Below are 27668 nucleotides of genomic sequence, written 5' to 3'. Positions count from 1 at the left end.
AAATGATCTAATCATGACATTAACCCAGTGGTTTCCAAACCTTTTTTTTTTTTTTGATTGTGTCCCCATTTTCATATCACAAATTTCTGGGAACCCCATTGAATTTTTCCTTGAATTCGTTTTAAAACATGTTTGTTATAGAGTGTAACAAATACAAAGCGACAAAAGATGCCAGGTCAGATATTTTTATACTGTATTATTTTTATATTCTACATTTCATTTGAACTAGATTTATAGTATTCTATAAAAGTATAGAATACAGTTGTTTAAGATTTTTTGTTTTGTTTTAATTTGAATAAAACATATTTTAATCAGTAATTATTTTTAGCATATTCCAGACGAACCTAAGGTTGAAAAACACTGCATTAACCCATTCTTTGAAAGAATGACACATTGACTTTTTGTGTTCTGGTTTGGATTCTGCATTCTGGGTTTGGGAATGATGAAAAATCTCACAGTTTACTCTCAACTTCAAAGCTCTCTGCTCATACTAAGGGACTTCAGAGGTGTCACGTGTTTCCAGTTAAAGCTACACAAAGGGAACCGACAGAACCAGAACCCAGGAGTTCTCCTCCCACAGTGTCGAGGATGCTATAGTGGTGGTGGTTTTTTGCAGCGTCTGATAAATGGAAGTGATTGATCGATCAGTGTGAGAACGAGGAAGAGTGAAGGCACAAAAGTAGAAAAAAAAAAAAAGAACCAAACTCTCTGTTTCACTAACCCAGGAGTGAGGCTCCACCTCACATCTGGCACAGCTGGTTCCGTCTGTGAGTCGTTGGCCTACAGACACAGTGGTGAGGTCTCTGAGGCAGGCTGGGACAGAGCGTGACAGCGTGTGCGCTTGTGCGTGTTTGGATCAGACTGGAAAAAGGCAGCAGCAGGTCCTGGTCCTCGTAGGTAGGTTCTGGTGTCTCATCAGTATCTGTACATGTGGTAGGTGCTGACCCAGGACGAGGGGAAGGACCACGGAGGGAACCTGTGGAGGATTTCCTCCAGCTGAGCAGTTCTCTGGTCCTCCCCAAAGAAATAATGAGAGGAGATCGCCACGGAGATCATTCCTTCAGGGCCCAGCGGGTCTGGGTCTCTGGGTGGCTGCACACACACACACACAAAATTCTTCTTAAACCCAGGAGGATTATAAGGCAATCATGTCAATCCAGAACTTCAAATCTCCAAAAAATACATCTATTATCAACATTTATGTTAGCATTTAGAATAACGACCAAACTGAGCATTAATACAGGAAAGAAATAAAGGTTTTTGTGTGTTTTGGTTCTCATTTTGCGGATTTCACTCTCAGTTTTTGCACTTGTTGTAATTTAGTGCATTTTAGTTTTCATAATGTGTTTTAAAAGTCATTTTGTTTATGTTTGTTGTCATGATGTGTTTTATATAAAGATGTGCATTGTAGACTGTCTTTTTGTGCATTTTTCTGTCATTCTGTGTATTTTTCTCAAATTTTTTTGTCTTTTTATGTATTTCTCTGTCATTTTGTGTATCATGGGGCACAGAGTTCATGTCAATCCATATCTTCAAATCTCCCAAAATACAACTTTTATCAACATTTATGTCAGCATTTAGAATAACGACCAGAGCATAAATACAGGAAACAAATAAAGATTTTTTTAGTGTTTAGTTTGGTGGATTTCACTCTCATTTTTTGCACTTGTTATTTTGTATTTTTGAATTAATTTTGTGATTTATTTATTTTTTTGAAGTCATCTTCTGTGTTTTTTGAGTAATTTAATACATTTTAATGGTCAAAATGTGTTTTTAGAGTCATTTTTTGTTTGTTGTAATGATGTGTTCTTTGAAATAAAGATGTGCATTGCAGTTGTATTTTTCTGTCATTTAGTATATTTTTTCCTCTCGTTTTGTGTATTTTTCTCTCTTTTTATGTATTTCTCAGTCACTTTGTGTATTTTTCTCTAATTTCCTGGTTTTTGCAGTCATTTTTTGTGTTTTCTTTCAGGGACGCCAAAAATTAGCCTGTGGGCCACCAGTTTCCCACTTCTGTTATAGATTCTGAATGATACAGCTTTAATTTATATTAAATGTATGCAATAATCTACATTTAAAGCCTATAATCAAACATTACTTATAAATTACTGATAGACTTAGGGTGTACTCACACTGGCAACTGGGGCCGTTCTAAGCTCACAGCAGGAATCCCCCCCTCCCTGTCTCTTTTCTGGCACGGTAGAACGGACGTGATCACCAGCTCAACTCGATTCCCACAGAGAAACACGCTGAACAAAGAGAAGTCCTGACGGTCATGTTGTCCTCTTCCTCCATGAGTTCTCTGTGGTGTTGTTCATATATATCGGGTAACGCCAACTCTGAACTTTTCATCGGCTAACGAGCACTTCTGACACTGCTATCATTGCGGAATGCGGATGTTTATGTGCCGTAAAGCGTCGTGCGGTACCAATGTCATCACATTTTGCGCGCGGGTCGAGTTGTGCGTGCGCATGCGCGGCCAACGGTGTTTGGACCACCTCTTCTAGCAGGACCATCGGGCCGTTAACCTCCCTGCGATGCAGTTCACACCTACGCAGGCCAGACAATGGCCCCCATGGTTTCACACATGCACAGAGCGGGTTAGGAACGGCCCAGGTTGCCAGTGTGAGTACACCCTTAGATGTTTCTTCTCATCAACAGTTAACACCGATCATTAGTCTTTCACAGAGGTATTTTCATGTTTGGCGAGTATGTTTTTTTATCTTCCAGGACTTTCCTAGGGGGAGTCTTATCGCCTGTTGAACTGCAGCTAATCCTCTGCAGACGTCCCTGACTGACACCCTAATGAAAGTTTGAGAATGTAGGAAAGATGGTGAAGAATTCCAAGCAGCTCCATCACGTCAATCTTTCATCGATAAATAAATAAATATAATTTGTGTGTGGGTCAGTCATTCCATCAGTGAAAACCATTTGGTTTAAGATCTTTATTCTGTTTTGTTTGTTTTGTTTAACTGGCTATCACCATTCTTAAATGAAATTGTCAGCCTTGATAGAGATGTCATTTATAGTTTTTTTTAAAAACATTTAAAATCACTTAATTTTTTTTATTTTTTAAATTAAATTCTTACATCTGCAGATTTTAACTTTGACAATTGCACATTTTTTTTTGTTTTTACTTTGTTAATACTTTTCAAGAAGAAACTTTTACATTATTCTTATTTATTAGATTTATTCTTGAACAATTCCAACATTTATTTACAGTTTTTAATCTTTTTTTCAATAAATTATTTTTTTCTTATCCTTTAACACTTTAAAAAAATGTTTTTTACTAAAAAATGCTTTAAAAGGGTTGGAAAAAGGCAGTGCTAAAATGGTTATTACCTGCTATGTTGGACAAAGAGCTAGAAAGGGCAGAATAAAGGACAATAAACGCTGGTGAAACAGCACCTGTATCTCGAACCAGAAGGTCCACGTGGGGGCGTTGAGGCCGTGAGAATAGAAGATGAAATACTCCCCGCTGAGGTCAAACTGAGGCGTGCCGTCGCCAAAGGACCAGGTGGAGAGGCTGGAGCCTCTGTGGGGCATCAGGTACAGAGACATGTGGCTTGGACCTTTGTGGGACAAACACACAAGATGGAGATAAATGGAAAACACAACTATGGTGTACACTTTAGGACATCCTCAGGACTGAGAATAACAATTATGGCGTAATTATAATTGTAATCTTAAAAATCTGTTGCTGTTGTGATCATAATTCAATTGTATTTGACTTTAGATAACTGACTTTGTATATGTCATAAAAATTCTATAAAAATTGTCAATTACAATTTCACGCAAAACTGGGGAACCAAATTACAGTTTTATGTACAGTTCTAGTCATTTGTAATTAATCATTATTAAAATATGTTTCCCACATTTTACCATTTAAAAAATGTAAATCGAGTACTATACAGACACAAAAAAGGGCTCAGACGTTCAAACTTATTGATGACGTCATGTGTATTTCTGGTTTCTTCAAAATACAACTTCATGTCCGTGCTTCAGGCCTGAGGCTGCTGAGTCTAATCTTATTTTGAAGCCTGAGGCCGTAACATTTGATGGGGGTTTTGCTAAGACATGAGTCTGTTTGGTTTAACAAAAGAGACTTTTACTTTGAAGCCTGAGGCCATTACATCTGATTGAGTTTGGTCTGATAAAGGACAGAAGTTTTCCTGATACCTCACTCTGAGACCTGAGGATGTCCTAAAATATTCACCGCACATCACAACTATGTAACACTACTCCTGACCTTTAACATTGAACACCATCTTAACCGTCCCCCAGCTCGTCTCCTCTCTGGACACCAGTCTGAACTCCACCGGGGAACTGGGTGACACCTCTGGGGCAGGAAGGTACCAGTTTTTCCTGTAAATACACAAAACACACACAAATCACACTAGGAGTCTGAGTGTGTGGCTAAAAGCAGTTCCATGAGGCTGTAGCACTAACTTGCTGAGGAACTTGACAGGCAGAAACCACGGGTAGCCACAGAAGGGCCGGTCCTCTCTGCAGCGAGTGCGGACGCTGTCGTTGACCTCGGGGATGTGTGGCGTGATGTGCTGGATGCCTGTGAAGTCAAAGCTGTTTATCCACAACCCAGAGTCCTGGCTCTCCACTTGGCCCTTGAGGTTGTGGAAGGTTCGTGTTGTGTGCTGCAGAGCGAAAAACATTCATATTAACTCAAAAAATCTGATGGACACAGAATGGTCCTCTTTGGCATGGCAACTGGCCCTCGGTCTAATTTTGTGTGGCCCCCAAAAGCATTATATATATATATATAATTCATGAAGTTGGAAGTGATATGAAGCACAAAATACTGTAACACATAAATCTCCAAAAACACAGAAAACACCAGCAAAATGCACAAAATGTCAACTAAAGTACACAAAATGATAAAGACACATTAATAACAACAACCACTTAAACACAAAATGACTACAAAAACAACAAGATATACAAAAGGATTTCACAGACACACAAAATGCCACTGAAATTGCACAAAATCACAGAAAAATATACAAAATGACAACAAAAACACAAAAAATAAAACAAAAACATACATAATGACTCAAAAAAACACAAAAAGGCAACAAAAATTTGCCATATTGACAAGAAAAGACAAAATTAATGCAAAATCACACACAAAGTCTCAAAAACACTATGAAAGCATACACAAAGTGATTACAAAAACAACAAAATACACAAAAGGACTTCAAAGACACACAAAATGGCATCAACATAACAAACAGAACAAAAACACACACAATGACTCGAAAAACATACAAAAAGGCAACAAAAGCTTCTTTCCTGTATTAATCCTCAGATTGGCCTTTATTCTAAATTCTAACATGAATGTTGATAATGTGGCCCTCGGATCAGACACACATTTTTGGGGCCCCCACTCTGACTTTATTCTTATAAAATTACAACCTTATTCTCAAAATATTACGACTTTAATCTCGTGGAGCCCAGATTTTTTTTATGTATTTTAATGTGGCCCTAATACTCAAAAAAGCAGGTGGATATTTCTAAATAATAAATTATTAATCAAAAGCAACTGTTCTTAACTGTAATTATCAAGCCTGCCTTTTAGCTCTGAGCTGGGTTATTATTTCTCAGCATTTTTCATGTTTTCCACAAACATAAACAGGCTTCCTTGTCGTACGTTAGAGCTGTTTTTTGAGTTGTTGTGTTTGCGTGTTGAAGCTTTGAACCTGGATGAAGACTCTCTTCGGTCGTGGACTGTCCATGCTGCCTGAGTAAGGGAAGAAAACGCCGCACGACACCAGGAGTAACATGACCAGAAAGACTGAGCCGAGCCCGGCCAGGATCCACTTTGTGCTCCGGACCAGATAGATGAAATGTAGCTGAGGCAAACAGGAAACGGCTGTTAAGATTCTTAAATAAAGAGGACCAAAGGCAGTACTTTTACCTCAGCCTACTTCCTTTCACTTTAGTTCTTACAATCTATTGACAACGAATGATTAGCTCGTGGGGTACTTTTATTTATTTTTATGTAATTATTTGTGTTTGTGTCAAATTCATTTTATTTTATTTTTTTTCAAATTCAAATCCCAAAACAAAAACCTTTTTGTTCTATCCTTACCCATTTCAACCTTTCAATCTATTCTAATTGAGTTTAAATAATTGACTTTGGAATTATTCCTTTGAAGTTTCACTTGACTTCCATGTAATCGTCCTCTGACGAAAAACCTTGTCTGAACAAACAAAACCTCAACTGAACATACAATTCAAAAAGAAGACAAAATTAATCTCGCTGGAACTATTACATGGAAGTCAGGTAAAATTTCAAAGGAACCATCAAGGTGCGATCAGCAGAACTCCTTTGATGAAGGCTGGCAGTTGACAGTCGAAACATGCCGGGAGACAAACATTTCCTGAAAAACCTTGTCTGAATAAATGAAACCTCAACTTATCATACTATTAAAAACAAAGACAAAATTAATCTTGTTGGAACTATTACATGGAAGTCAAAGGAACCATCAAAGGCGATCAGCAGAACATCTATGACAAAAACAGGAACAAAATATTTGCTGTTACTTTTACTTCATAAAGTGTGCATACTCACAAAGAAAGAGGACAGAAAGATGGTTGCCAGGGTGACTAAAGTGGCCAGCACCACCTCAGGGGGGATCTCTGTGCCGCTGCGACCCATGATAGGAGTGAAAATCTCAAACACCACCCAGATGAGAAACATGAAGTGTATGTATGGCAGCGCTAGGCCCAACAAGTAGAGCACGCTGTACTTCACTGATGCTCCTGTCAATGGAAGAGGGAAGTCAGACAGGACTAACTGAGCAGAGGCTCAGTAAGCAAGTCTGAAGAGCTGGAGATAACATCAAAGCCTGAAGACACATTTGGATGATTCCACTCAATCATGAAAGTACTTACACTTATGCCCCTATATTCAATTTTACCCCGTCAAGTGACTTTAACTATTTATTATTTTTACCCTTTTTCCACCAAACTTGCAAGATGTTTACCTATTTTCTTACTTTTACTTGCCATATTTTTGCTCCTTCTAATGCATTTTTGCTACACAACTGCCATTTTTGCCACCTATCCATCAAATTTCAATGCCTTTTATGCACATTTTTCCCACTTTCAAAACATTTTCAGCACTTATAAACCCTTTCCACCACATTTCCCACCTAATGTTGCATATGTTGACCTATTATTGCCACTTTTAACCTCTTTTCACCATATTTCATGCTTATTTTAAACAATTTCTGCGTTTTTTAAAACCCTATTCCACCACCGTCTGCAGCAATTTTTGTCACTTTTAACCCATTTCATTTCGGTTTAAAACAAGGATTTACATCTTTAAGATGACGATATACTAAGGTGCAAATAATGATAAACGTCCTGGATAACAGTGGATATTAATGAGATAGAGGTAGAGGTCCATATATTTTGGGGGTTGCGGACTGAAAAGGTGGAGAGCCACTGTTTTAATTGTTCACCTTTATGTTTAAACTCTTTGGCCAGCAGCAGCTTGGTGGTCAGTGGGAACGCCACCATCAGCATGGGGACGTAGGCCGAGCACAGGCCGTGATGCGTGAGCCACACCAGGCTGCAGCACCACAGCAACAAGCTGACGTCGAAGTAAAGATCGCCCAGTTCCACCAGACGCACACCCTGTGAGGGGAGAACACACACGCACGCACAAACGCACACACACGCACACGAGCAGATGGGAGAGTTCAGAATGAGCATTACATAAGTAAAGCAGAGGAGGCAAGAGTCGCAGCACGTGGAATCTTTCATACACCTGCAGCCAGGGTTGGGGTCAATTATAACTGTAATTGTGTAATTAATAATGAATTACAATTAAGGCATAACTATAAGAGTAATTTAAAAAAAACCTGTTGCTGTCATAATTAAATTGTAATTGAGTTTAGATAATTGACTTTGGAATTGTAATTGCCATGAAAATTCTATAAAAAATGCCAATTATAATTTAACGCAAAACATGGAACCATGTTACAGCTCTATATATAGTTCTACACATATGTAGTTAACAATTATTCAAATATGTTTTATATCAAGCTTTCCCACATTTTACCATTTAAAAAAAATTAAGTTGAGGGGTATACTGACACAAAAAAGGCTCCGATGCCTACACTGAAAATATTAAAACCTATATTTTAATTGATTAGGAAGCCTAATAAGGCAACTAATAAATAGGAAAGAAATTAGATGATAGACATTTGTTCTAAGTGTATTTTACAGCTGATGACCCGTTATATGAGATGCTAACAGAAAGCTAACACAAGAGGAAGGTTAATTTTTTTCAGGTTATTTATTTCAGGCTCAGTAATTGTGATTAATTGTCGTTTAACTTTAGTAATAGTAATTGAGAACATAATTGGAATTGACTTTCTGAGGATTCAAAATAATTGTAATCACAAAAAATGCTGGTAACTGTACTCGTAATTGAACATGGATAATTGAAGACGTAATTGTAACTCCCTGTTGGGAATATAATCAAATAAAAATGCCTCAACAACCTAAACTAAAATGGTAATTTGTGCATCATTAGAAAAAATGTGACCTCACAGTAAAAAAACACTTTTTCTCAAGCAGCTCAAAACACGCACCAACATGTAAAGCTTTGAACTTAATTCAGGTATGTATCAGTTCAACCTATTCTATGCAAGGAAAACAGGAAAGAATGAAAAAGCACATAATTTCCTATAGTTCTGTAAGCTTAACATTAGAAATATGTACCGGTACATGGCATTGCTCTTTCTTATTTAAATTACCGTATGAACATTTATGCACCTATATATAGACATAAGGCAGGCATGCTCTGTGGATGTTTTTCAACCCAACTTTATTTATACAGCGCAAATTACAACAAAGTAATCTCAGTGCGCTTTAACAGAATATTAAGTCCATAGTAAGAAAAAGAACCCAACGATAACCACATGAACAAGCATTTAGTGGCAGTGGGAAGAAAAAACTCTCTCTATTTTATAGGAAGAACTCTCCAGCGGTACCAGGCATCCGCTTTGACTGGTTGGGGTTTTTAAAGCAAAGCGAAGCTAAGTTTAAGAACCACTTGTTCACTTTATTTTTGTGTGTCATGTTGAGTTGTTTTGAGCCATTTTAAATGTACTTTTAGTTTATGTTTTAATAGTCTATGACTGAAATAAAATTATTATATGATTATTATTGAAGCTACAAAAAATAAACTACAGACGACCTCAGCATCTAATCCATTGGTTCCAGTTGAAATCCGAGCTGTACTCGTTCCCTCAACCCGAAGGTTAATCAATCAATTGTGTATGTTGAAATAAAAAGGAGAAAGATGTTCGTAAACCTTTGATTCAATAAAAAAATTCCATTCCAATTCCAAACAAAGCACATTCTGATCATTCAATAGAGATTTTCTTTCATTGGAGCGTTATGCAACATGGGACAAAGGTTACTCTGTGTCCTTGTTGGAAAATGGCCACAATAAGCTGAAGTTCAGATTGCGACCAACTGTACGTCCACACTGAAAATCACACTTGAAAAGGCGTAAATCGATGACTAAAGTATAATAAAAACTTTTAAAAAAACTCTCTTGAAACAAAGTGGCTTTGCAAGTCAGAGATAGATGTTCATATCTAAGTACTATTGGTAGAAAAATTACAGACCCTCCATCATCAGATATTAAATACAACATTACACAATCGCTAAGACACTTAGCTTTAAAAATAAACAAAAAAAAACTGTAATTAGAAAGGCAATTATATGAATCACTTTGTAAATATATTAATTTGTATGAATGTAGATATGATGGTAGTACGGCATACTGTTAGGAAGTTGAATTGATTTTTAGTGGATGTTTAATAGGTGGAAGATTTCACTTTTTTATATTATTTTAAGAAAGGCATTGTTTTAATTTTCTTGTGATTTTTGTTGGGACCCCAGGAAGAATAGTCTTCATCAGGGTGAAGACTAATGGGGATCCTATTTCAATAAACAATAAACCTCACTTACTCCGTAGTACAGGTTCTTTGCCAACGTGTGGACGAGCACCATTTTTCCAGTGGCAGCAGCTCCGTAAAGGCAGATGGACGTGTAGAAGTGGGTGTACCAAAACATGGAGCGACCAAGCAGAGTGATGACCAGAGCGACGATCAGCACCGACAGCAGCGTGACAAACCAGCTCAGCACCGCCACACCAGTAGCATAGGCCAGTTGGCGAACGTATCGCCCGCCTGAGACAAATGGAGGGAAATCACACAGCAGCAGGTGAATAAAACACGAGATGCGGACTCCTTTCTTACACTTTATGGATGACCTAAATGCACAATTACCTGCGACAAGACAAGGACTGGTGACACCACCATCATCGTAACAAGAAGGCCTGTGATTTGCTATTTTACCTCTAGTTAAGTTTTTTTCTTCATTTTTTAATTAATTTATTATTTATTTATTTATGTATATATTTATTTATTCATGTATTTCTTTATTTATTTTATTTTATGTATACTTCTATGATCACTTACTATTTAATGTGATTTCATTTTATTATTATAATTATTTGCCAATAATCTTTTTTGCTTAGGGTGGGAGGGTTTTTGTGAATCCTTTGTTTGTTAGTTGTTGTTCATCATATTAATGAAAAAGCCAATAAACAAATTGTGGGGAAATTGATCGCTTATCATGGAGGAAGCAAGAAAATAAATTTTCCAAAGGAACCACTTGTGCGTTTGATATAAGTGAAAGTGGTGAAAGCTCTCTCTCACACGCATACAGGAAGTGATGCGTCGCGACACACATCCTTCACAGGAAACCGTCACCTACCCCTGTTGCCAGGCAATGAAGCTTTCTTGGCCAGATAAAGGAAAGCGGCTGTGGCGACCATGTAGTTGAGGATGGAACCGACACGAGCCGGGTAGGCCACCACCACCACTCCCAGGAGGTCAAAGAATACCATGTTGCCGTGACGATACTCTGAGGTGTTGGCCAACTTCTCTGATGTGACCAGGTGCTTAAGGACGGCGAGTATGTTATCGCCTGAAAAAGAAGAACAAAAGCGAGACTGTGATGGAATTTGTCACACATGAAGTGAATGTGAAAGGATTTTCAAAATGTGGTTCCTGCTTTCTGCCAAACATTCAGAGGAAGTAACTATTCTTCATATGATTTAATATTTAAGTGAGGAATTGAGACTTTGGCTGTGTTTGAAATGTCACACTCTGTACTATGCACTACAAACTCAATGAGTACATACTGCCTAACACAGGGATGGACAACTATCACAGGGGGAAACATGGTTTTGTCAGTTTTTAATCATTATGTGTGGTTTTTGTTATTTTTGTGTTCTTATTGTAATTTTGTGTATTTTTCTGTTATTTTCTTGTCAATTTGTGTGTCTTTAGAGCTATTCTGTAATGTGTAATGTTTGTGTTTTTGTAGTAATTTTGTTTGTTTAAGTAGTTGCTGTGTTGGTCCTTGTTGGTCTTGTCATTTTGTGTTTTATGAATTATTTTGTGGATCTTTAAACATTTTTTTACATTATGTTGGGGGCCAAAAAGGCAAAAAAATTACTCCTTTAACTGGCTTTCCCACTTTTTCAACTTACAAAAAACTGTGTGTGTACTTTTGTCTCTCCTGAGTAAATACAAATGTTCTACGCTTTCACAAAACCACCAACAAAGACAAAACCGTTGGTTATTTCAAAATAACCCATTATGATAATGACACATGCTCATTATTTCTTATCCCTGGAGTCCTACTGGTGTCTGTACATGTTCTCCTTTGTGTTTGCTTTACTATCTTGAAAGTTACATTTATTAAGGCTAAAGGAATAATTCATTAATGCAGGTTTATTTGTTTGATACACCATAACAACCCACCCAATAATAAATAAACTGTTGGATTATTAATAATATTATGCATTAAACTGCTCAAACCCTTAAACCTGCTTAACCTAAAAGTATCAAAGTGTGTGTGAGTTAGATTTTCCCATTTTAATCCATGTTGTGTGTCTGTGTAGATATTTTTATTTTATTTATTACTATAAAAAAAATTTTTAATTTTTCTTCCTTTTTCTCTTTCTTCTTTTCTTTATACTTTGTTTTATTTGAACAACATTTACATTTGAACTAATGAAAATATAGAATATAGTTTTTACATATATTTTTAATCAGTAAATATTTTTTTCTCAATTACTAGACATTTCATGCAACCCAATTTAACTTCCAGGGGACTCCACATGGGGTCACGACCCGAAGGTTGAATAACGCCTGCTTTAACAACAACTTGTGATGCACTGAGAACTTGCCACAAAACTGATTATAATTACAGACTTTATCGGTAGGGAACGGGACAGAGGGTGTAACAGTGCAGCTATTCACACTGCGACATGAAGTACTACACAGCTAGCGTCTCACACACTAACACACACAAACAGGCGGGACAAAGCACCATTGTTTTTCTGCCTGGTCGCCTCACTGGTCTGAGTTTAAACTATTGTAGATACAACTTGAGCAAAGCAGGGCATAGTGCTCGTGATTTAACTCCAAACTTTGGACCGTGACCACATCAAACCACTGGGACTGGGACAAAAATGTTGCCCTATCATTTACATTATCGTACAACACGTAGAAGCCGTTATTAAGTCAGTGATGCTCAACATTATTATTCCCCCAGAAAACCTTAAAAGGGGGAAACTTTCAAACCCCTTTTTACCTATTTCCTTTGGTCATTTTGCAACTTCCTTTGTCCCATTTTAGCCCCTTTACAAAAAGTTCTGACTTTAGCTTCTTTTTGGGAATAAATATCCCTTTTTTTCTCAATTTCCAGTCCATTTTTGCAAGTTAATTTTGACACTTATCCAATTTTTGTCCTTTCTTGAATTTTTTTGGCCAATAAATACCACTCGTTTCCTTTTTTCCCCCCTACATTTTGCCTCTTTTTGTTCCACATTTTTGCCATTTTCACTATTGTTTGACACATTTTCCCATTTTTCACTATTGTTCGCCACATTTTGCTCATTTAAGCTACAATTTGCCATCTGGTTCGTCTTTATTTGCCCATTTTTTGGCCACTCTTGACTGCTTTTGGCCCATTTTAGTCACTTTACACTCTTTTTTTTGCCACTTTAGGACATGTCTGCCTCCACTCTCTCTTCAAAAACGTATCGGACCGGAAGCCCACCGGGATGATGCCAAGTATGCCAGATGGCCAGTCCACCCCTGCATCTAATTAATGCTATTATCATCCCATTCATTGTAGGAGGAGGTAAAACCGATAAAAATGTGATTCTTCTCCAATCTAAAGATTTCCAATACATTTCGATACATATTCAAACACTTTACTTCAAATTAAAGGGAAAAATCCCAAGTTAATCACAATCTTTACCTGGAGCACATGCAATCCCTCAAACTTTGCATCCTTCCTCATGTGCTAAAAATACCTTCCAACTCTCTCTGAAATTTCATTTTTTCAAATAATTCATGGCCTTGGTGGTGACTCGCTGCATACGGAGGAAAAGGAAGAATGCATGCAGTTTAGGTTGGGGGGAGGAAGTAGTGCTGACCAACCGGATTCTCCACAAAGTAGAGCAAAAAAAAAAATCAGCAACACAGAAACATGAAGGCGAGGGTGACCATTGTGTATAATGACTGATGTGTATGTGACTGCGTCCAACGTGGACTGCTGACCACTGAGAGTGACGAGCTGACGCCGAAAAACAGCACAACTGTGACAAAAAAAACTTGCATGGAAAAGCAGATTGAAATGAACTCATCAGCTTTAAAGTGTCTCCAATGCTGAAGCTTGTTTCATCAGGGTTCCTACAGCTTCAGTCAAATTAAATTCAAGGCTTTTTAAGAATTTTGAATTAAATCTGAAATTAAATTTATGACCGACTTCACAGTAAACACAATTTTTTTCCAAGGTCTAGTGCAGACGTGCAACTGGTGGCCACCAAAGCGAACACACAAAAATACACAAAGAAAAACAAACAAACAATCAAAATCACTCAAAACCCACTGTAGATGACTACAAAAACAGCCAGAAATAAGACTGCAACAACGAATAGATAAAATCGATAAAACATCGACTAAAAAATGCATTGGCAACAAATTCAGAGTCGATATGTTGCGTTGTGGGATTTATGTCGTTTGCTTCCCCTGCGGAGCTTTGTGTATGTGCGCTAAAGTGTTTGTGTTCGCGCACCACAAGTGTTTGTGTGTGCGCGCGCACCAGGAGTGATTGTGTGTATACATCTTGCGTGTGTGCACGGTTGTGTGTGAGGGCCAATTTTATTTAAGTTTAATCAACTTAAGTAGGGTTTAAATGTGCTTAATAGATAAACTGTGGCTTTAAAAAAAATCGGATTCATCGATTAATTTATTGACCAATTAATGGATTATGAAAATAATCGTTAGATGCAGCTCTAACCAAAAATCTATGAGAAAAAAAATTACAAAAAAATAAAAACCATTACTGTTTTGTAGTTGTTGGTTATGCTGTCGTGATTGTGCGATGTTGCGGTAAATTATATTAAAAAAAACTTAAAACAAATGTTACCATTTCATTTGAATGTAATGTGATAAATTTAAGACTTTGGAAACATTGATTTAAGACATTTTAATGACAATTTAGGCCTTATTTTTAGATTCATTAATTTAATGCCTTTTAAGACATTTTAAGGAACCTTGTTCATTGTGTGTGTGTGTGTGTGTGTGTGTGTGTGTGTGTGTGTGTGTGTGTGTGTGTGTGTGTGTGTGTGTGTGTGTGTGTGTGTGTGTGTGTGTGTGTGTGTGTGTGTGTGTGTTCGTACCAGCTCTCTGTATCGAGTCTGTCAGAATCCTGTTAGCCGTGTCATACTTGGTGTGGTAGATGAAACCATTTTCAATAAAAGCCAAATCAATGCCTGTAAAAAAAAAAAAACAACGTAAAAACAGACATTGAATTAAGAATGAGAAAATCAGAAAGGGAGACAAAGAAAGCATTTTTTTAATGTAATTTTGAAGGTACTCGTCTCACTGACAGCTGTAAAGCTTACCTGGGATGTTACCAAAGTCTCTGTAAATGCGGAAGTCTGTGTCAGAGGGAATGATGCCGCTCTGAAAGACCTCCTGGCCGACCACGGATGCAAACGGGTGTTTAGCTGCATGAACGTAGGCCTGAACCAACCACGGGTTCTCTGGACCTTTAACGGAGATTAAAAAAAGGAAAACTACTGAAAAGTTTTGTAAAGCAGTTTCCTATTATTCCTAAAATTGAAGTGAAATAACGAGACCCTATGACTATTTTAAATACATAGAAACGAGAACTTTATCAAAATATATTGATATTTTTGTCAACAAATAAAATGTTCACATGGGACAAAATCTAATCAGAGGTTATTTTCTGAAGGTATTCAATTAAAACTACTTTTGTTGCATGGAAAGCGGGACAAGCCGGTAAGTGATCTAATAGGAAGTAAACCGAATGTGTTTGCGGATGTAAGACGGATCATGTGATTTGCACGCTAATCAAATCAAATCTGTCTGTGTGTATTTACAAATATTAATAGCATCCCATATCAGGTTGATCAACGGCAATTGAATCTTTAAAGAAAAGAATAAACTCTTATGTTTTATATTTTAGTAAACTATATATGTAACAGATTTAAACAACTTAAATTAGGGTTGGCGTCAATTACATTTTTCAATTGCAATTACACCTTCAATTATTCATGTTCAATTGCAATTCAATTGCTATTACAGTGACCGACATTTATTCCAATTCCAATTAAAATAAAAAAATATTATTTTTCATCTGAAATCACATACAATTATGTTCTCAATTATTAATGTCCAATTCCAATTAATTACAATTACTGAGCCTTTAATAAATAATTCCATAAAATGTAACCTCTTTCTTGTGTTAGCTTTATGTTAGCATCTGTTATGATGACGAGTCAGTTTGACCCATGTCTTAAATCAGCTGTAAAATACACTAAATAATATCTATCATCTAATTTGTTTCTCATCTCTTGGTTACTTTGTTAGGCTTCCTAATCCATGAAAATATCAATATTAATATTGTCGGTGTGGGCGTCCGAGCCTTTTTTCTGTCAGCATACGTCTAGATTTCAATTTTTTTTAAATAGTAAAATGATCCTTAAGAAAAATGACGGCTAAACCTAATATTTATCATATTTTAATGCTCGTCAACTATGTATGTGTAAGCCACAGGTTTGCGTTTAATTACATTGTAAATGACAGTTTTTATAAAACATTCTTGCTGACTTAAATCTTAATGTAAATTACATTAAGACTGACTAAAAATAGACAGCAACTGAAATAGTCCTGATGACTAAATTTTGACTAAAACTCAATGAAAATCAACAGTGATGAATGCAGCATTACCTGTCTGGAAAACCACCTCCTTGCCCCCAACGCCTGCAGCCTCCAAGTTAATGAAGGCTCGCACTTGTTTAGCCCATGGGTGCTGAGTAATGAAGCCATGGCTGGCCTTTAGAGAAACAAAATGAAAAGTAACTAAATAAAAGAACAAAGCAAGCACGTGAGATCAGATTTTAAATAAATATCCAGATGTGTCCAGGGGTGGACTGGCCATCTTTGACGAGTTAGTGGAAGCAAACATAGTAACAGGTGGCCAAAACTGGTCCAAAAGTGTCAAAAATGTGGCAAGAAAAGAGTGTAAAGTTACTAAAATGGGCAAAAAGCAGTCAAATAAAGAGGAACCAGGTGGTATGTAATGGATAAACGTAGCATAAATGGGCAAAATGTGTCAAACAATCGTGAAAAAGTGCAAAAATGTGCAACAAAAAGAAGGCAAAATGTAGCGTAAAAAGGAAACAAGTGGTATTTATTGGGCAAATGTTAGCTTATTTTTTTTAAAAGTGGCCAAAAACAGTTAAAGAAACAACAAAAATTTGATAAAAGTGTCAAAAAGAACTTGCAAAAAGTGGATATTTACTGGCAAAAGGAGCTAAAGTATGAAAAAAGTGTCAGAACTTGCCAGAAATGTGACAAAAAAAAGCTCCAAAATGGCCAAAGGAAAAAGGAAAAAAGGGGTTTAAAAGCTTCCATCTTTTAAGTTTTTTCTAGGGGAATATTAATAAAATTAGGACAAAGAGCCACATGTTGAAATTCACTGACTTAATAACAGCTTCTACATGGTGTCGCTGATAATGTAGTGGACTGGTCTGGACAGAAAATGCCAGGGCTGAATTTTTGTCCCAGTCCACCCCTGGATCTGTCCTTAAAGATGCGGCGCACGTGTACCTGCAGGATGTTCTCCTCGGCTCCGTTAAAGAGGAAGATGACGCCGTGGGTGAGAGGACTGGAGTGGTTGGCCAGAGAGTGGAGGACCTCCAGCATCACTGCACAGCTCACGGCGTCGTCACTAGCACCTATGAACACAAGTTAGCTCATCAACAACACATTTTATACATTAATCCAGTGGTTCTCAACCATTTCAGCCTGTGATCCCCAAAATAAAGGTGCCAGAGACCGGGGACCGGCACTATACCTGAAGGTGGTTTATTGAACACAGACATGAACATTGAACAAAAGATGTAAATCCTTGTTTTAATCAGAAATAAAATGGGTTAAAAAAATGAAGAGAAGGTTAAAAGTGACAATAATGGGTCAACTTATGCGATATTAGGTGGGAAAAGTGGTGGAAAGGGTTTATAAGTGACAAAAATGTCTTAAAAGTGGGGGAAAATATGCATAAACGTTATTAAAATTTGATAGAGAAGTGGCAGAAATGGGAGTAATGTAGCAAAAATGCATTAAAATGAGCAAAACTATGGCAAGAAAGAGCGATGAAAATATGATAGAATATGGTAAGTTTGGTCTAGTTGCAGAAAAAAGGTAAAAATATGCAAAAATTGGCTCAAAATTTTCTTGAAAGCATCTGGCCCTTCCTGTGTCTCAAGATCCCGAATGGGGTCCTGACCTCAAGGTTGAGAACCCCTGTTTTAATCAACAGATGTCAGATGCAAAGAAAAACCACCTAATTCCACTTCACACCATCTTAAAAGCATGGGGACAAAAGGATATGAGTAATGATGAAAACAATCTCACAAGCTGGGTAAAAAAAAAGATTTGCTTTTCATTTTTAGAGGACAGGAAAAAAAGGTGAACCAGGAGGGAGAAAATGTAACATGTGAGGGAAGCATGTGATTCATGAAGACCTCACAGCTTTGCGGTAAAAAAAAAAAAAAAAAATACAATTTACGTGGAATGATTGGAAGGACAAAAATTCAGCCAAAGATCAATGAGACATCATGTGCCCTGACTTTCTAATCAGTGCTCCTGGTATGTGTGTGTGTGTGTGTGTGTGTGTGTGTGTGTGTGTGTGTGTGTGTGTGTGTGTGTGTGTGTGTGTGTGTGTGTGTGGTGGCGGGGGTGGAGCGCCATTCACAGTCATGAACTGTTTTGAACCCATTTGAAGAAGGGCTGAACGATTTTGGAAAATAATCTAATTGCAATTTTTTTCCTCAATATTGCGTATTTAATATGCGATTATTTTTTCAAGGGCCTCTTGTCATGTATTTTTCAATGAACACAAGCAATAAATCAATCAGTTTCATAATAAACAACTACAGATTTATTTCAACTTTAAATAAATAGAAAATATACATTTTAAAGCACAGACTACGACAATAAAGCAAACAAATCTGAGGCTTTACCTCTTCGTCATATCTAACTAACTTCACGTTTCATGAAACATGTAAACATGTGGACTGCACTTCATAAACACTCTCTGAACTTAACAGGACAGTACAAGACAGGACAAAAAAAATAAATTAAAAATTGCAGCCTTTGCGATTAGAAAACCGCGTTTTATGACATTGCGATAATATCGCAAATGCAAATACTCGTTCAGCCCTAATTTGAAGGTCAGTTCTCCACAAGTGTTGAAAAGCTCAGGAAATGCACCTAACACCTAAGTGACAATGTGTACACTGGAAATCAGGCAGTATTTGTTATCATAATAAATAGACCTTTATATTATTATTGTTACAAATGTGGAAAACTTAAATAAAAACATGCAAAAAGACAAACTGCTGTAAATATATTTGGGTTCCATTACTTTGTGATAAAGATTTTGCCGAGTTAAGTTTTGTAATCTAAGTGGGATAAAAAAATAAAAAATTAAAAAAAACTAACTAAATGTTAAAATGTCAAAATAAAATAAAGAACAGATTTAGTTTTCTATTCCTTTTCCTTTAAACATGTGTCACATCTGTTTGAGAAAAATGTTATGGACTAAAGTCAGGACATGAGAATGACATAAGCAGTCGATGTAGTTTCTTGCCAAAAAGTATAAGAAATGTCTTTATTTACAAATATATTTTTTAAACATTTATAATAAATAATACATTCCTTTAAAACGTCTGGTTATTTGTTCCTTTTTTAAGTCTATGCCATTACACTCATCCACTGTCAAAATAATAATAATAATAATAATAATGTCTTTTATAGATTTATTATTATTAAATCCACCTTTTCCAACAATCTCTCTTTTCCCTACATAAGAAAATATTTTGAATTCCTCAAAATCAAAGGCTTGGCATTCAGCACTGAAAATTTAAAGCATGTGTGTTTATCTTGCTGGCCCACACCTACTGGATCAATTTCCTTTTACCGGGGGAACCTGTGTGTGAGTGTGTGGGAATCTGCACTAGAAAAACACATCCCAGCAACAGGAGAGAAAGTATCTAGTTCAACTGTTTTTGGGGGGGGAAAAAAAGAAAAAAACCACTGTTAAAATAAAAAATTAACAAAATGTGATGCGAACACACTGCGATGAGATAATCCTTGATAGAACACCTTTCCATTTCCATGCAAACTATAACCTGAAGAATGTTCTGCCTTGTTGAAATGACAATATTTAACATGCAATCCAATATTCTACTTATAAAACATTTTTTTAACAAGAGCCTAGAAATGCCGTTTAATTGGCTGTTAGAAATAAAACTGCACATAGAGTGGTTGACATGTTTATAGCAAACAATGTTATTTTTGTCATAAACTACCAGTCTTCATCAGAGGCATCTGCTGATCGCTTTGATATTTCCTATGTTTCCTTTGATGTTTTTTTTTTTTTACTGCAAGCAATATTCTTTTTGTCTTCTTTTTAAATAAAACGTTAATATTTCTTGCTGGAATAATTACACGGAAGTCAAGGAAACATTAAAGCGGTCAGCAGACGCCTCTGACGAAGACTGGCAGTTGACATTCGAGACATATCAGGAGATCAAAGGGGATTTCCTGAGGAACAGCTGTCTGAAAAAATTAAACCTCAACAAATGATGTAAATACTTTAAATCCTGTGGTTTAAATTTATAGATCAAGGCATTTCCTCTACAACTTTATTTTTCCTCATTTTAGTTTTAACCACACATGGTCCAGTTTTGCCCAGTAGGTGATCTTTGATGTTTCCTTGACTTCTTCCAAGTAATAATTTCAGTAAGAAATTAAAACATATTATTCAAAAAGAAGACAAAGAATTTTGCTGGAAGTCAAGGAAACATTAAAGCAATCAGCAGACGCCTCTGACGAAGACTGGCAGTTGACAGTCGAAACATGTCAGGAGATCAAAGGGGATTTTCTGAGGAAGTATATACATTGCTAGTGAAGATAATTCTTTCTCTGATAGACCTGAATAGCAGCCCCATCTTTCATTCAGAAAATACTGCAACATACCCTCTGAGGACTCATGATATTGGTCAACTTTCTAAGCATCGTAGCGAAAGTGGAAGTCCCTAAAGCCACATGGAGATAATAGCTGTTTCCATAAAAACTGGTAATGGAAAGACCAACATTTACGCTTTCACGGGGAGGAATTTCAGATGTTTCGATATTGAAATGTGTCGCAAAACACTTTTTCTGCAAATACTGGTCACATGACCACTTCTCTCCGAGAAAACATTGAGCGGACAGAAGAGGAGTCTGGGACATTTCTTAGCATTAAACTTAAAAACTATTACTGCTACATTAGACGTGAAACAACAAAGGAATGTAGAGTGTTATAAGGAGGTTTGGAGCGTCCATCTTCCTGCAGTGAAGTCTCGTGGGATGAGATTTCACAGGATTTATGAGGCGCATGCCGAAAACAAGCTTCAATGGAAACACGTTCAAAGCACAATTATGCTTTGTCGACATTTAGAAATGTCACTTTTATTTTGCGGAAATCTGTAATGGAAACCCAGCTAGAGATTGTGTTTGGTAAGTTTTAAAAAAGGACTTGAATTAAGAGAACCAAATATCCTGAAGCTTGAATACAAATGAAAAAGTGTAGCATTTTGGAGATTAAAACCCTTCTGTATCTTCCCACATAAGCAAAGTTTACTATTAACCACAAAGAAATCACTCCACTATTTCACAGAGAGCCATAAATGTGAATGTTTTGGTACCTGGGCTGTTTGCTACAGTATCAAAGTGGCAGTTGGCCAGCATGAGGTGCTGCGTTCCTCCTTTTGGCTCCAACTTGACGGCGATGTTGGTGACGCGATCGTAGAAGCTGGTGAAGCCTCCGAGGAAGTCGATGGAGAACGTGCCCGAGGGCCGCTGGACGTCCACCGTGAGCTGATGGGGGCCCTCTGCCGTCTCCGCCTTGATGTTGTTGATCTGCTCCAGCAGGTATCCCACGGTCAGCACCTCGTTCTCCTGGCTGCCCACCGGCCGAGGCCCCACGCTGGTGATCTGCTCCAGGTGCTCTCTGCGTATAGAAGAGAGACAGACGCAAAGAAAATGCTGAGATTCTGGGTTAAACTGGGAAATAACCTGCCCAACAAGCAGCACATCCTACTTAATGTTGGCACGTACCAACATCAGGGTTGGGGTCAATTACATTTCAATTATCTATGTTCAAATACAATTAAATTATGATTATAGTGACCAGCATTATTTCTAATTACAATTAAATTAGACATGTTTTTTTATCCTCATAAAGTCAACTGCAATTACATTCTCAATTACAATTAATCACAATTGCTGAGCCTGAAATAAATAACATAATAAAAGTAAACCTTCCTCTTGTGTTAGCATTCTGTTAGCATCTCTTATGATAACAGGTCCTAAATCAGCTGTAAAATACATTAAAAAACAAATATCTATCAACTAATTTCTTTCCTATCTATTGGTTACCTTGTTGGGCTTCATAAATAATAAAATTATAGGTTTTAATATGTTTGGTGTGGGCGTCTGATCTTTTATAGGTCAGTAAACCCCTCGATTTAAAATTTTCTTAAATGGTAAAATGTGGTAAAGCTTGATGTGAAACATATTTAAATAATTATGAACTACATTTGTGCAGAACTATATATAGAACTGTAATACGATTCCCCAGTTTTGCATTAAATTATAATTGACAATTTTTATAGAATTTTCATGGCAATTACAATTACAAAGAGATGATAAACAAATTAGATGGTATATATTTGTTTTTAGTGTATTTTGCAGCTCATGAGATATGCTAACAGAAAGCTAACACAAGAGGAAGGTTAACTTTTATTAACTTTTATTAGGTTTTCTATTTCAGGCTTAGTAATTGGGATTAATTGTAATTGAACTTTAGGAATTAAAATGTACTTTCTGAAAATAAAAAATAATTGTAATTGGAAAAAATGCCTGTCACTGTCATCGTAATTGAACAGGGGTAATTGAAAATGTAATTGTAACTAAAAAAATTTAATTGTGAAAGATAACACCTCCCAGCAGGAAAACTTATGTTGTAATGGAGTCGAATATCCAGAAAACAAATCCACCATGTGTTGTTTGCCAGCTAATTGGCATGGATTAAAAACATTAAATGTGATATGTAATCTAAATCTGGATTAGCAAATTCAACCCATGGGTTCCTGAAAGCCACCATTGTAGCAAAGCAAATCAGTTCAAAATGCAGCACGTCTGTCTCATTTATACAGACACTGACAGCAGCTAAATTATGGTAAATCCCACTGAGCAGCATTTTTTTTAAGAGCTCAACCACAGCCATGCTGACCTCAGACTCACAGCACTAATCCCTGCATTTCTCCTCCTCTCAGGGATAAACACACACTGACTGAGGCACACACGTCTTTTAATCTGAAAACATGTTTTAATCAATTGTTTAATGCAGTGGTTCTCAACCTTTTCAGCCCGCGACCCCCAAAATAAAGGTGCCAGAGACCTGGGGACCCCCACTGTATCTGAAGGTGGTTGAACACAGACATGAACATTGAAGAACAGTCATGTGGAGACAGGGCCATCTATAAGGGGGAATAAAGTGGAGAGATTTTTAAGACCCATCCATAAAGTCAGGAAAATAATGGTCCATTGTTCCATGAATCTGTGAAAACCACATTTATTTATTCATCTAAATAATATCCACTGTTATTCAGGAAGTTTATTATTATTTGCGCAATTGTAAATAGTCGACTTAAAGATGTAAATCTTTGTTTTAATTTTTTTTTTTTTGACAGGGACATTGCACAACAAATGTGTTGCACAGACGAGATAGCTACAAGCTAATTTTCATCTGTAGTCCCTGGGCAGAGGCAAAGTGACAGCAGGTTTATACAGTGGACAATGAGCATTCTTACTTAAAGGTGCAGTCTGCAACTCTTATAAAAGTGAGTTCTTGTCATATTTGCTAAAGCTGTCACTATGTAAGGACAGCTTTACATCAAACTAGTAGTTTGTGTGAAAAAAAACAAACAGGCTCATTGAGTCCCTCCTGCTGCGCCTGCTGCCTTAGGCAGATTGCCAGAATGCACCGCAACCGAGCAAAAAGAACCAATCCGAGCCAGGATTGTGTTTGATGGGCTGTTTGACAGCTGTTGCTCACAGTCCCGCCCCTTTCCCAGGGCTGAAGCACCATTTTTTTTTTACAGTGTATGGTCTGGAGGAGTAGAAAATGGAATTAGTAACTTTTCTGCTTCAAAGGTAATTACTGCTGCTTGATTTACATTATGTTTGATTTGTAATTGTTACACTAGAACTCTGTGGTGCATGTGTTGTTCATGTGCGCGCAGCAGCCTCCGTGTGGGCTGATGTAAGTGACACTGTGTTGTTGCTGCTGCTGCTGAGGTGTGTGCACATTGAGAGAGAAGCGCTGCAGTAATATGCTTTTAACAGAGCATGATTGTGATGTTGCTGTCGAGCTAACGTTAGCTTGTAGAGCTCCTCTGAAGGAGGGACTTTGATAAGTTTGGAGGCAGGGCAAGAGAGCAGTGGGGAGGGAGGGGGGAGAGAGAGGGATCTGAGAGTTGCGGACTGCACCTTTAAGGGTCCATTCACATTATAAAAAACAGATAAAGCACTAGCAAAAGGATCACCTCAAACATTAAATGCAATATTTACAGTATTTACAATTGTAATTACAATTATTTAGAGTTTTTAAAAAATGTACCTTCTTACATTTTTAATAATACCCTGATTGACCAGTATTTTTTGCTAATGATCACAAGTCTGACCATCTTTCAACCACTTCTTTAGGTGAAGTTTAAACTGTTGCAAGGTGCTACTCTCTCAAACAGTTAATGGCAACGAGTTCCACATCCCTGCAGCTTTTACAGAGAAGCAATTCTGTCCAAAGGTAGAGGACCGAAAGTTCACATAACAGTCTCCTCTGGAGGAGGCTCGCATTGTTCTAAGTACTGCCTCTACACAAGATTTCACAAACATTCTCAGGGGCTGCGGAGCCAAATCATGAAGAATTTTATGCACTACACTGACATTCGAAAAGAAAATGAAATGTTCAAACGTAAATAATTTATGCTTTTTCACAATGTTACAGTAGTGGTATGAAACAGGTTTTTCATCTAATGTTTTGAGTGCCTGTTTGTACAAGCTTTGAAACGGCTATAACATGTGTTGGTTGATAGAGACCAAGTTGTGATGCAATCAGAAATGAAATGATTAAAAGTGATTAAATATGGTGGAAAAGATGGTGAAATGGGATTTTTTTAAAAAATCACAGAAATTGGTTAAAAGTTGCAAATTAGGGTGGCCAAAAACATACAGACCAAAAAGTGGTAAAAATGGTTCGAACAAAGTGTCAATATTGGCTTAAAAGTTGCAGAAATGGAGTGAGGGGGGTTGGGGTATTGTAATTAAAAAATTAGGAACAATTTAGTTTAAACTGCCAAATCGTGAATGTGTTTAATTTGGCAAAAAATAAGCAGGAAATATGGTGAAAAGAGGTTAAAAGTGACAATAATGGGTCAATATATACAACTTTAGGTGGGAAAAGTGGTGGAAAGGGTTTATAACTGCAGAAAATCTCTTGAAAGTGGAAAAAATGTGCAGAAAAGGAATTGAAATTTGATGAAGTGGCAGAAATTGGAGTAATGTAGCAAAAATGCATTAAAAGAAGCAAAAATGTGGCAAGAAAAAGTGATGAAAATAGGTTCAAATATGGCAATGTTGGTGTGGTTGCAGAAAAAGGGCAAAAACCAAACAAAAATGGGCTCAAATTGTTAATAAAAAAAATATTCTTAGTTGCTTGAGGGCATCTGGTGACCCCCTCCCAGTGTCTCACGACCCAAAATGAATTAGGCTGAGAACCTAATTTAGAACCTGGTTTAATGTAGTGTGGTGTTTTAGTTAATAAACATGCAGGTGGTTTTAATATCTGCCAAATTTATAGACAGCTACACTTAATTTCTCTAAAATGCTTGAGTTTTCAAGTCAGGTGGTGCTTTACAATTGTCCTCAAGAAAGATAACCATCTCGCCAACATCTAGTCTTACCAGTATCACGTTCATCAGGTTCATCTTTGATGTTACACATGGTTTAATGTCAGTTATATCTACCAAGCAATGACAAAAGAGAGGATTGCAAAGCTGAGCTGATAGTTGAATTTTTTAGGCCATTGATGGAATAAACAACAAGTCTGACAACCATATCATAGCGCTAGAAAGCTACGTGCAGATTCAGTTAGAGATATTTGCATAAAATTCAGTTTAACACCCCCCCACCACCACCGCCACCAGAAAACTTGTTAGTTGTTGACTCCTGCACACTTTGCTCCTGTCATTTCCAACTGACTAGACAACACTTTGAACATAATCTTAAATAAGTGTTTGCTCACAGGTAGTTCTGTTGTTTGCTCATTACACAAACAAAGTTTCCATTTCCTGCTTTTTTCATACGTCTTTCTAGACTAGTTGGTGCGGTTAACATTGATCAGCCATAGTATTATGACTATTGACTGGTAAAATACAAGATACAACAAGCATGGCAACCAACATAGGGTGGGACAAACATTAATCTGCCATAATATTACATAAATATATAACATTTGCACATTTTTTAAGCTTGCTAGTGTTAACAACAGTCTTTTCCAAAAAAAAAAAAAGTAATCTAGCTATTTATTTATTTATGGATGATTAAAACTTAATCTGTGTTGCCAAGTTTAATATTTTCATTATATCATTAGATCAATATTAAAAATAAATAAATAATAAAAATGTTTTATATTTTCTAAATGTAATATTTCTTTTTAGGAGGTTTTATATCATCAGAAGTACTCTTATTAGGGAATTGTTTAATAATTTAAAAAGTTATCAATCTTAAAGTTCAATGTTATGGTTTGCAGAGTTCATTCGATCAATAATACCAAAAAATAAATAAAATAAATGATAATACTTTTTTTTAAATGTAATATTTTTACGAGGTTTTCAATTATTATAAATACATTCAATTAGGATTTATTATTATTATTATTATTAAAGTAATCTAGCTATTTATTTATTTATGGCAGATAAAAACTTTTTCAATGTTTCTTATTCCAAACATTTTTTTTTTTAAATGGGTGTTTTTTTTATGTAATATTTATTTTTATGAGGTTTTTATTTATTATAAATAATTTTAATTTGTTGTTTTTTTTAAGCTTTTTAATTTTGTGAGGTTTCAAATGTGTTTGTGTATGTTTGTTTACATTTATGTATAAAAAGTAATCCAGCCATCTACCATTGGATCAATAATTAAAAGAAATAATAATCATTTTCACTCAAATTTGTTTAAGTACTTTTAATATTTTTTTTTATTATTTTAACAAAACAAAGAAAAGTAATCCAGCTATTTAAATTAACACTTTGTGTTGTTGTGCTTCACAGAGTTCATTGGGTTTATTGAAATGATTCAGCTGTTTAGGAGCACCCAACCACACAGAGTCTTTTTCCTGTTGTTTATTTAGACTCTGGTTTATTACTCAGGTTCCTTTGGTTTCACACACTGGTTGTCCTTGGAGACTAAAACGCACCAGTGCTTCCAGCAGGTTACCTTGGAGGTAGGAAGTGACACCCATAAACGGTTTCTAAGCTCCGACTGGTAATCAAAACTGGAGGAAAGGTTAGCTGCTGTGGTCCGTCAGTTGGTTAATGAATTAAAATGAGCTCTAAAAACTCACCTGGCTCTCAGAGCGTTGAACTCCCCGCTCGGTTTTCCAATGACGAGCTGCTGCAGTGACAGATGAACGAGTCCCCACAGGACCAAAATAAACACGGACACCAGCGAGGCTGCCACCGCCTCCCGCAGCAGGTACAGCCGCACCTCGGGCTTCCTCTCCGGGTCACCGCGGTAACCGTTGTTCCCGCACCGGTCCGGGACTCCGTCCGTGTCCTGGGCTGCATAGTGCTGCGTTCCGAAGGGTTTTAATCTCCGGACGGTGGAGTCGCTCTCCAT

At 36.7% G+C, this 27668-nt stretch overlaps 1 protein-coding gene across 2 annotated transcripts; it reads right to left on the bottom strand.

The window, feature by feature from the left end:
* Positions 1-23: 23 nt before the first annotated feature.
* Positions 24-27668, bottom strand: ermp1 (endoplasmic reticulum metallopeptidase 1). 2 transcript variants are annotated; one of them, XR_003675263.1, is made up of 16 exons: positions 27394-27668; positions 21413-21717; positions 17268-17395; positions 16386-16491; positions 15035-15181; positions 14810-14902; positions 10822-11034; positions 10012-10232; positions 7485-7659; positions 6590-6780; positions 5715-5867; positions 4450-4652; positions 4250-4365; positions 3409-3572; positions 722-1092; positions 24-619 (listed from the first exon to the last, which is right to left on the bottom strand). XR_003675263.1 is itself a non-coding variant. In XM_028463288.1 (15 exons), exons 1-15 carry the CDS (start codon positions 27666-27668, stop codon positions 916-918), a joined length of 2667 nt encoding a protein of 888 aa, XP_028319089.1. In that variant the 3' UTR covers positions 24-915. The 2 variants fall into 2 exon arrangements, 1 of the variants encoding a protein (XP_028319089.1); XM_028463288.1 differs by having other exon boundaries at positions 24-1092.

The sequence above is a fragment of the Gouania willdenowi genome, chromosome 12 (genome assembly GCF_900634775.1).
Source record: "Gouania willdenowi chromosome 12, fGouWil2.1, whole genome shotgun sequence".
NCBI classification, from domain to species: Eukaryota; Metazoa; Chordata; class Actinopteri; order Blenniiformes; family Gobiesocidae; genus Gouania; species Gouania willdenowi.
This window is presented reverse-complemented; position numbering and strand designations above follow the sequence as displayed.